The sequence below is a fragment of the Bubalus kerabau genome, chromosome 1, assembly GCF_029407905.1.
Source record: "Bubalus kerabau isolate K-KA32 ecotype Philippines breed swamp buffalo chromosome 1, PCC_UOA_SB_1v2, whole genome shotgun sequence".
Lineage (NCBI taxonomy): Eukaryota > Metazoa > Chordata > Mammalia > Artiodactyla > Bovidae > Bubalus > Bubalus kerabau.
Genome location: NC_073624.1, coordinates 182,332,445 through 182,343,437, shown reverse-complemented (window position 1 = coordinate 182,343,437; position 10,993 = coordinate 182,332,445). Strand labels below are relative to the sequence as shown.

Sequence of the window (10,993 nt, the reverse complement as noted above, 5' to 3'; positions counted from 1 at the left end):
TGCCCAAAGGACTACAGGTAGAGATTCTGATCTAATTGGTTCTAGGCTGTGGTCTATTCATAGTTAAATTTGAAAAGATCAAAAGGATCAAAAAGACCAATCAGCTAACATTGATAACCACTCAGTTCAGTTCAGTCGCTCAGTCGTGTCTGACTCTTTGCGACCCCATGAATTGCAGCACGCCAGGCCTCCCTGTCCATCACCAACTCCCAGAGTTCACTCAGACTCACGTCCATTGAGTCAGAGATGCCATCCAGCCATCTCATCCTCTGTCATCACCTTCTCCTCCTGCCCTCAATCCTGCCAGCATCAGAGTCTTTTCCAATGAGTCAACTCTTCGCATGAGGTGGCCAAAGTACTGGAGTTTCAGCTTTAGCATCAGTCCTTCCAAAGAAATCCCAGGGCTGATCTCCTTCAGAATGGACTGGTTGGATCTCCTTGCAGTCCAAGGGACTCTCAAGAGTCTTCTCCAACACCACAGTTCAAAAGCATCAATTCTTCAGTGCTCAGCTTTCTTCACAGTCCAACTCTCACATCCATACATGACCACGGGAAAAACCAGAGCCTTGACTAGATGAACCTTTGTTGGAAAAGTAATGTCTCTGCTTTTCAATATGCTATCTAGGTTGGTCATAACTTTTCTTCCAAGGAGTAAGCGTCCTTTAATTTCATGGCTGAAGTCACCATCTGCAGTGATTTTGGAGCACCAAAAAATAAAGTCAGACAGTATTTCCACTGTTTCCCCATGTATTTCACATGAAGTGATGGGACCAGATGCCATGATCTTCGTTTTCTGAATGTTGAGCTTTAAGCCAACTTTTTCACTCTCCACTTTCACTTTCATCAAGAGGCTTTTGAGTTCCTCTTCACTTTCTGCCATAAGGGTGGTGTCATCTGCATATCTGAGGTTATTGATATTTCTCCCAGCAATCTTGATTCCAGCTTGTGCTTCTTCCAGCCCAGCATTTCTCGTGATGTACTCTGCATATAAGTTAAATAAGCAGGGTGACAATATACAGCCTTGACATACTTCTTTTCCTATTTGGAACCAGTGTGCTGTTCCATGTCCAGTTCTAACTGTTGCTTCCTGATCTGCATATGGGTTTCTCAAGAGACAGGTCAGGTGTTCTGGTATTCCCATCTCTTTCAGAATTTTCCACAGTTTATTGTGATCCACACAGTCAAAGGCTTTGGCATAGTCAATAAAGCATAAATAGATGCTTTTCTGGAACTCTTTTGCTTTTTTGATGATACAGTGGATGTTGGCAGTTTCATCTCTGGTTCCTCTGCCTTTTCTAAAACCAGCTTGAACATCTGGAAGTTCACGGTTCGCGTATTGCTGAAGCCTGGCTTGGAGAATTTTGAGCATTACTTTACTAGCGTGTGAGATGAGTGCAATTGTGCGGTAGTTTGAGCATTCTTTAGCATTGCCTTTCTTTAGGATTGGAATGAAAACTGACCTTTTCCAGTCCTGTGGCCACTGCTGAGTTTTCCAAATTTGCTGGCATATTGAGTGCAGCACTTTCACAGCATCATCTTTCAGGATTTGGAATAGCTCAACTGGAATTTCATCACCTCCACTAGCTTTGTTCATAAGGCCCACTTGACTTCACATTCCAGGATGTCTGGCTCTAGGTCAGTGATCACACCATCGTGATTATCTGGGTTGTGAAGATCTTTTTTGTACTGTTCTTCTGTGTATTCTTGCCATCTCTTCTTAATATCTTCTGCTTCTGTTAGGTCCATACCATTTCTGTCCTTTATTGAGCCCATCTTTGCGTGAAATATTCCCTTGGTATCTCTAATTTTCTTGAAGACATCTCTGCAGCTGCTGCTGCTAAGTCGCTTCAGTCATGTCCAACTCTGTGCGACCCCATAGATGGCAGCCCACCAGGCTCCCCCGTCCCTGGGATTCTCCAGGTAAGAACACTGGAGTGGGTTGCCATTCCTTCTCCAATGCATGAAAGTGAAAAGTGAAAGTGAAGTCACTCAGTCATGTCCGACTCCTAGCGACCCCATGGACTGCAGCCCACCAGGCCCCTCCGTCCATGGGATTTTCCAGGCAAGAGAACCGGAGTGGGTTGCCATTGCCTTCTCTGGAAGATATCTCTAGTCTTTCCCATTCTGTTGTTTTTCTCTATTTCTTTGCATTGATCGCTGAAGAAGACATTCTTATCTCTTCTTGCTATTCTTTGGAACTCTGCATTCAGATGCTTATATCTTTCCTTTTCTCCTTTGCTTAAGTAAAGCAGTGATAACCACTACTAAAGTACTTTATTTTAATTTAATTTTTACAGCAACCTTGGAAGAAAGTGTAAGTGAGTCATTCAGTTGTGTCCTACTCTTTGCAACCCCATGGACTATACAGTCCATGGAATTCTCTAGTCCAGGATACTGGAGTGGGTAGCCTTTCTCTTATCCAGGAGATCTTCCCAACCCAGGGATCGAACCCAGGTCTCCTGCATTGCAGACAGATTCTTTCCCAGCTGAGCCACAAGGGAAGCCCCAGAATACTGGAGTGGTTAGCCTATCCTTCCTCCAGGGGATCTTCCTGACCCAGGAATTGAACCTGGGTCTCCTATATTGAAGGTGGATTCTTTACCAACTGAGCTATCAGAGCAACCCTGGGTCCAGTTCAATTAATACACCATATGTACAAACTACTCATGTATTGTTTTTCTTTTCTTATGAAGTCTTTTATTGGTAAATTTCAAGAGGTACATAATCTTAATCCAAAGAAACAAAGTTAAATATTTTACCACTCTTTATCAGGGGTTACCAGCTTTCCTGCCCAAGATGAAAAGTATACTTTTTACCCTACTTTTCTGATATTAGTCTTTAGATTTTTCCCCTTTTGATTTTTCCCAAATTACATCATGTTTTGACCTGTCAGGAGAAATGAAGACCTGAGTTGCCTTCAGGATGATGAATGTAGGAGAAATGTCATTTCTCAATAAGGAAGAATGACTTGAAAAGCTGGTATAAGAGGACCAATGTAGCATTTGAGAACAGGCTTTGGCCTTAAATTTTTCAACTGTGTGTAAGAGAGTTGGATTTGATGAGAAATCAACCCTTTACAAATGTATAGGAAGAGATATATTAGAGTTTCCCAGGTGGTGCTAGTGGTAAAGAACCTGCCTGCCAATGCAGGAGACACAAGCTGTGCAGGTTTGATCCCTGAGTCAGGAAGATCTCCTGGTGAAGGAAATGGCAACCCATGCCAGTACTCTTGTCTTTAAAATCCCATGGACAGAGGAATTTGGCAGACTACAATTCATAGTGTCAGAAAGACTCAGACTCAACTAAAACAATTTAAAGACACATTTAAGATGCTTTAATTAGCCACTGCAAACAAAAACAGCAAAAGGCAAATTCAACTTCAGACCTTTCTGTGAGACTGTATAGCACTTTAAAAATGAAAAAAACAAGCATTTATTAAAAGTGAATTTTTCTTTAATCATTGGCATATCATATAGTAATAAAGACCAGTGATGCTGTATGATTTTATGCTTTCAACAAAAATGTTTATCAAAATATGAAGTCCACCAAGGCCAAATATTTGTATTTGAGTTATATGTGAAGGAATTTTGACCAGATAACCCAGCCTTATCTCCTTGGAAGATGGATGACATAAAACCAAAAAATATGGAAAAACCATTAAAGATAATTTGCATAGAAATGCTATCTCTGAACATTTCATTTTAATTTAGGATCCAATTAACAGGATTCTAGATCTTTAGGACTAAGATGCACATCAAGGAAACTTCTTGTACTGCATTTGGATTAGATACAGTACATTTGAGTGTTTCTTAGTGTTCTTCAATCAGATTTTTTTTTTTAAAAAGAGAGAAAAGAATACTTTCCATTTCATACACTTCCTTCAAAATCAGGGGACAAATATGTTGCTGTGTTCATTAAGTTCTGATCTCAAATTGTCATTACTTCTCTCAAATTCTTTGGCCTCGTACTTTTAAAGTAGATGTACAAAAACACTGGTCAGTACTTTGAGCATCAGTAAAGATGTGTTCCGGCTTTATCATACTATCCATGGAGTCCTCATAGAAAGCATACTGGAATGGGTTGCATTTCCTTCTCCAATGGACCACATTTTCTCAGAACTCTTCATTATGACCCATCCATCTTGGGTGGCCCTGCACGGCATGGCTTATAGTTTCACTGATTTCTGCAAGCCCCTTCACCACAACACAGCTGTGATCCTTCAAAGATTGGATGCTTTCAAATTTTGGTGCTGGAGGAGACTCTTGAGGGTCCCTTGGACTGCAAGGTGATCAAACCAGTCCATCCTAAAGGAAATCAACCCTGAATATCCATTGGAAGGACTGATGCTGAAGCTGAAGCTCCAGTATTTTGGCCTCCTAATGCAAAGAGCTAACTTATTGGAAAAGACCCTGACACTGGGAAAGATTGAGGGCAGCAGAAGAAGCAGGCAGCAGAGGGTTAGATGGTTAGATAGCATCATTGACTCAATGGACATGAATTTGAGCAAATTACAGGAGATAGTGGAGGACAGAGGGGCCTGGCATGCTACAGTCCATGAGGTTGCAAAGAGTTGAACATGATTTAGCAACTGAACAACAATAGCAAAACATGTGTTCACAGCTAAGAAGTATTGCTGAAGACCATGGGATGTATGGTCTTCAAGCCTAAACATTTTATTTGTGACCTGCTTAAATCCAAAGCATAGACATTTATCTGGGTCCCTCTACAATTGATTTGTTTATTGAATATTCTCTTCTTTTTCAAAAGGTGTTTCATCAACATGGAACCACATAATCTAACAGGTATCTCAGAATTCCTCCTCCTGGGCCTCTCAGATGATCCAGAACTTCAGCTCCTCCTCTTTGGGCTCTTCCTGTCCATGTACCTGGTCACCATCCTTGGGAATCTGCTCATCATCCTGGCTGTCGCCTCTGATTCCCACCTCCATTCCCCCATGTACTTCTTCCTTTTTAACCTATCATTGACTGATGTCAGTTTCACCACCACCACCATCCCTAAGATGCTAGTGAATCTCCAGACACACAGCAAATCCATCACCTATGCAGGGTGCCTATCTCAGGTGACCGTCTTTTCTCTTTTTGTATGTTTGGAGAGTCTCCTTCTGACAGTGATAGCCTATGACCGGTTGGTGGCCATTTGTCACCCCCTACACTATCTGGTCATCATGAACCCCCGCCTCTGTGGCTTGTTTGTCTTGGTGTCATTTTCCATCAGCCTTTTGACCTCCCTGTTGCACTATTTGGTAATGTCACAGCTTACCTTCTGTGCAGAAGTGGAAATCCCTCATTTCTTTTGTGACCTTTCTCAACTCCTCAACCTTGCCTGTTCTGACACCTCCACCAATAACATATTAATCTACTTCATTGGTACAATCTTTGGTGGAATTCCACTCTCAGGAATCCTTTACTCATATACTCAAATTATGTCCTCCATTCTGAGAATCTCATCATTAGGTGGGAGGTATAAAGCCTTCTCCACCTGTGGCTCTCACCTGGTAGTTGTTTGCTTATTTTATGGAACAGGCCTTGGTGTGTATCTCAGCTCAGCTGCCTTGTCTTCCCCCAGGAAGGGCGCAGTGGCCTCAGTGATGTACACTGTGGTCACCCCTATGCTGAACCCCTTCATCTACAGTTTGAGGAATAAGGACATCAAGAGTGCCCTCTGGAAGATTATCAGCAGAATAGCCTAAGGTCAACATCCATGTTATCTTCTTTCTATTCATTTTCCATTCATAGGACTGGGAAAGGCAGCAAGGTCAATCACGTGCAAGAAGAAATTCTGATCTGCAGTCCCATAGCATATCTATGTCTTTCTGGATCTGCTTGCTGTTTACACATTTTTTTCCCTCCAGTTCAGTTCAGAAACTCAGTCATGTCTGACTCTTTGTGACCCATGGATGGCAGAACACTAGGCTTCCCTGTCCATCACCAACTCCCGGAGCTTACTCAAACTCATGTCCATCGAGACGGTGATGCCATCCAACCATCTCATCCTCTGTCATCCCGTTCTCCTCCTGCCTTCAATCTTTCCCAGCATCAGGGTCTTTTCCAATGAGTCAGTTCTTCACATCAGGTGGCCAAATTATTGGAGTTTTAGCTTCAGCATCAGTCTTTCCAATGAATATTCGGGACTGATTTCCTTTAGGATGGACTGGTTGGATCTCCTTGCAGTCCAAGGGATGCTCAAGAGTCTCCTCCAACACCACAGTTCAAAAACATCTATTCTTCAGCGCCCAGCTTTCTTTATTGTCCAACTCTCACATACATACATGACTACTGGAAAAACCGTAGATTTGACCAGATGGACATTTGTTGGCAAAGTAATGTCTCTGCTTTTTAATATGCTGTCTAGCTTGGTCATAGCTTTTCTTCCAAGGAGCAAGTGTCTTTTAATTTCATGGCTGCAGTCATCATCTGAAGTGATTTTGGAGCCCCCCAAAATAAAATTTCTCACTGTTTTCATTGTTTCCCCATCTGCTGGCCATGAAGTGATGGGACCAGATGCAATGATCTTCATTTTCTGAATATTGAGTTTTAAGCCAACTTTTTCACTCTCCTCTTTCACTTTCTTCAAGAGGCTCTTTAGTTCCTCTTGCTCTCTGCCATAAGGGTAGTGTCACTTGCATATCTGAGGTTATGGATATTTCTCCTGGCAATCTTGATTCCAGATTTCTCCTCTTAGAATAAGTTTAATGTAATTGAGAGCTTATTTGGACACCTCTATGAGTCATATCCCTTCCAGGATTTTGCATACACAGCAGTATATTCTTTTCACTTTCATCATGTACTACTCAAGACTCTTCATAATGGGTAGTCTTGTCTCTATCATTGCAAAATAATCATAGCTCCCTCTTTCTTGGGAGGGAGAAGTTTACTACTTACACACTTTTTCTATGATTTTTCCCCTATGTATTAGGTGAATCTAAACCCTAACTTGCTTCCCAGGTGGTGCTAGTGGTAAAGAACCCACCTGCCAATGCAGGACATAAGAGACACGGGTTCGATCCCTGGTCAGGAAGATCCACAGAAGGAGGGCATGGCAACCCACTCCAGTATTCTTGCCTGGAGAATCCCCATGGATGGAGGAGTCTGGTGGGCTATAGTTCATAGTGCTGCAAAGAGTCAGACATGACTGAAGCGACTTAGCATACATGCATACAAACCCTAACTTAATGACCAAGGCATTTAATATATTTTTGCTCCTTAAGGATTTTTGAGCAAATGGCATGACTACTTCACTTCATTTCCAAGCCAGAGTATTTTGACATTGAAACAGGACACAGTTAATATTAAGTTTGAATAAACATTTATCAACTGGAATTTTCCTAGGAAAACAGGGATGCGTGTTTCCCAAGGAGTAGGTGGGAGAGAACCTATCAGAGTAAAATTGATTCCCAGTTTTTCTAATAACTCTCCTTCCCATTCCATCTAACTTTGCCCCAGTCATATTATATAACCAGACACAAAGTGACAAAATTTGAATGATTCCACAGATATAATAGTCAAATTCATAGAGAGAGAGTAGAATGGTGGTTGCCAGAGGCTTTGAGAGGAGGAGGGGGAGTTAGTGTTTAATGGGCACAGAGTTTCAGTTGGGGAAGATGAAAACGTTCTGGAGATGTGGAAATGGATGGTGGTGATGGTTGCAAAGCAATGTAAATGTACTGATGCCATTAAACTGTATGCTGTAAAATGATTAATATATATATATATATCCTGTCAGAAATGAGGGACATATTGCTCCAACGTTAGGTGTACTTAGCCCTCAGTAATCAATGCCTAAAGGAAGCTACCTCTGGACTCCTGACTGTATGGCCAGAAGCAGCATGGTGGGATCTGCAGAAGTACCCACAACAGGGCATACTCTTCCCTGTGCCAGGTCTTCTCCAGCGAACTTTTCCTGAAAAGATGATACTGTGATGGGTTGGAGACAAGGCTACCAAACACAGAAGCATCTCTATAGTTTTAATCCTTCTTAGAGTCAATGCTTCTGAAAAAGTGTGAGGTCTATGTGGGGGTAGCTTCAAAGATGCTCATAATGAACCCTTCCTCCTATATTCATGCCCTTGTATATCTGTCTCCTTGAGTATAGACTGGATACAGTGACTTCCTTTCAATGAATTGAATTTGGAAAATATTGGACTGTCCCTTCCAACCTTAATGTGTAGACCAGCTCTGGTTTCATCTTGCCAACCTGCTCCCACTAAATGACCACCTTGCTCTGATGGAAGCCAGCTGCCATGCTGTCAGAAGCTTATTTGGTAAAAAGCTAAGGGAGTCCTCTGGCTCTGAAAGGACTCAGTCCTACCAAGAGTCATGAAAGTGAGCTTGGAATCAGATACTATCCTAGTTAAGCCTTGATAAGACTAAAGTCCTCACCTATATTTTGAATGTAGACTCTCTGAGACCCCTTGAAGTGTTCAAGCAAGCTAGCAAGTTTCCAAATAATATGTCAAAATTCACAGTTGTGTAATATGTCACAGTGGCTCAGTGAGTAAAGAATCTGTCTTTAATGCAGGAGCCACAGGAGAACCAGGTCCAATCTCTGGTCAGGAAGATCCCCTGAAGGAGGAAATGGCAACCCACTCCAGTATTCTTGCCTGGGAAATCCCATGGACAGAGGAGCCTGGTGGGCTACAGTCCATTGGGTCATAAAAAGCCATACATAACTGAGTATGCATGCAATAACATACAATATACAACAACTTAACAGAAAAATTAGAGCTAGAATATTAAATTAACTAGAACTTAAAATTTAAAATTCTGTAATGTTAGAACTAGAGTTGGAACTCTCATTCAAAATAGAAAAAAGAAAAACCCATAAATCTCCAAACATGATATCCCAAAACCCTAAACCAGAACCATAGAATGAAAAATAAGGTTTCCCAAGACAGAGTCTTAATTAAGGAAATAGAAAAAAATCATGTTTTAGAAGATGTAAATCTCTCTAAATTACATAACTGATTAAGTGGATCTGCAGATTAAAAAGTCACACTGTTTTCTCTAATTGAAAAAAAAAAGTTGTCTGAATATTATGATGAGATAAACATTGTGAAAGTCAGAGACTATGAGTAGAAGTCAGACTCCCCCCCCAAGAAGAGGACAAGTCTAAATCTCTCACTTTTCTCCTTTTCTTCCTCCACGAAATTATAAAATTCTCAGAGACTAAGACACCTTGGACAAATCTGGCAAATTATGTGCTACCCAGATTGAGGTCTCAAGGCTGCATCACTGTACATAAGCCTGTGATTCTCAGCTCTTCAGTTAGCCAGCTCAAGTCCAGTGGGGTTGATAACTGTGTGTCTCACCCTCCTGGAGTTGTTGTCTGCACCAGGAGGCCCATACTTGAGTACATCTTGCCGCCAGCCCGAAGCTTCATTCCTCATCCAAGAGCAGGTAGGGGAGGGGAAAGCAATCTGCATCCTTCATCCCTGCTCCAGCAGAGACACAGCACAGCCCAGTGTCAATGCAGAGGAAGACACTGAAGGTAGAGGGATTGTAGGAAACTTGTTTTCTCATCATCAAGGCAGTGGGGCAGTTGAGATAGTCAGTGGGAGGGCACCAAAATGCAAAGGTCAGCTCAGAGGCTTATGAAGTTGATGTTGTTGGACCTTTTGGGCATCCTAGAACTCTAATTTAAATTTCTATTTCCCCTGCACACTGGGTCTGCCTTCCATGGGCATCTGGTCTACCTAATCACAACACAGGTCCCTCTAAATCATCTCCTAAGTGCTCCAAATGTTCATGAAGGTGATGGTGATGAAAATGATGACTGTAAACATAGATTCACAAACTCTTATGTAGGAATTGATATACCAATAGCCAATCTGATCACACGGGCCACAGCCTTGTCTAACTTAATGAAACTAAGCCACACCATGTAGGGCCAACCAAGACAGATGGGTCATGGTGGAAAAGTGTGACAGAATGTGGTCCACTGGAGAAAGGAATGGCAAACCACTTCAGTATTCTTGCCTTGAGAACCCCATGAACAGTATGAAAAGGCAAAATGATAGGATACTGAAAGAGGAACTCCCCAGGTCAGTAAGTGCCCAATTAGCTACTGGAGATCAGTGGAGAAATAACTCCAGAAAGAATGAAGGGAATAAGCCAAAGCAAAAACAATACCCAGTTGTGGATGTGACTGGTGATAGAAGTAAGGTCCGATGCTGTAAAGAGCAATGTTGCATAGGAACCTGGAATGTTAGGTCCATGAATCAAGGCAAATTGGAAGTGGTCAAATAGAGATGGCAAGAGTGAACGTCAACATTTTAGGAATCAGCGAACTGAAATGGACTGGAATGGGTGAATTTAACTCAGATGATCATTCTATCTACTACTGTGGGCAAGAATCCCTTAGAAGAAATGGAGTAGCCATCATGGTCTAAAAGAGTCTGAAATGCAGTACTTGGATTATACCTATGGCTGATTCATGTTGAGGTTTGACAGAAAACAACAAAATTCTGTAAAGCAATTATCCTCCAATAAAAACATAAATAAAAACAAAACAAACAAACAAAAAACAACAAAATGATCTCTCTTTGTTTACAAGGCAAACCATTCAATATCACAGTAATCGAAGTCTATGCCCCAACCAGTAATGCTGAAGAAGCTGAAGTTGAATGGTCCTATGAACACCTACAAGACCTTTTAGAACTAACACCCAAAAAAGATGTCCTTTTCATTATAGGGGAATGGAATGCAAAAGTAGGAAGTCAAGAAACATCTGGGGTAACAGGCAAATTTGGCCTTGGAATACAGAATGAAGCAGGGCAAAGGCTAATAGAGTTTTGCCAAGAGAATGATTGGTCATAGCAAATGCACTTCTTCCAACAACACAAAAGAAGACTCTACACATGGACATCACCAGATGGTCAACACTGAAATCAGATTGATTTTATCCTTTGCAGCCAAAGATGGAGAAGCTCTATACAGTCAGCAAAAATAAGACTGGGAGCTGACTGTGGCTCAGA

At 41.7% G+C, this 10,993-nt stretch overlaps 1 protein-coding gene across 1 annotated transcript; it reads left to right on the top strand.

Annotated features, from left to right (window-relative positions):
* Positions 1–4,780: 4,780 nt before the first annotated feature.
* LOC129642020 (olfactory receptor 18-like) lies at positions 4,781–5,710 on the top strand. The gene has a single exon (XM_055566584.1). It carries the CDS (start codon positions 4,781–4,783, stop codon positions 5,708–5,710), a length of 930 nt encoding a protein of 309 aa, XP_055422559.1.
* Positions 5,711–10,993: the final 5,283 nt, after the last annotated feature.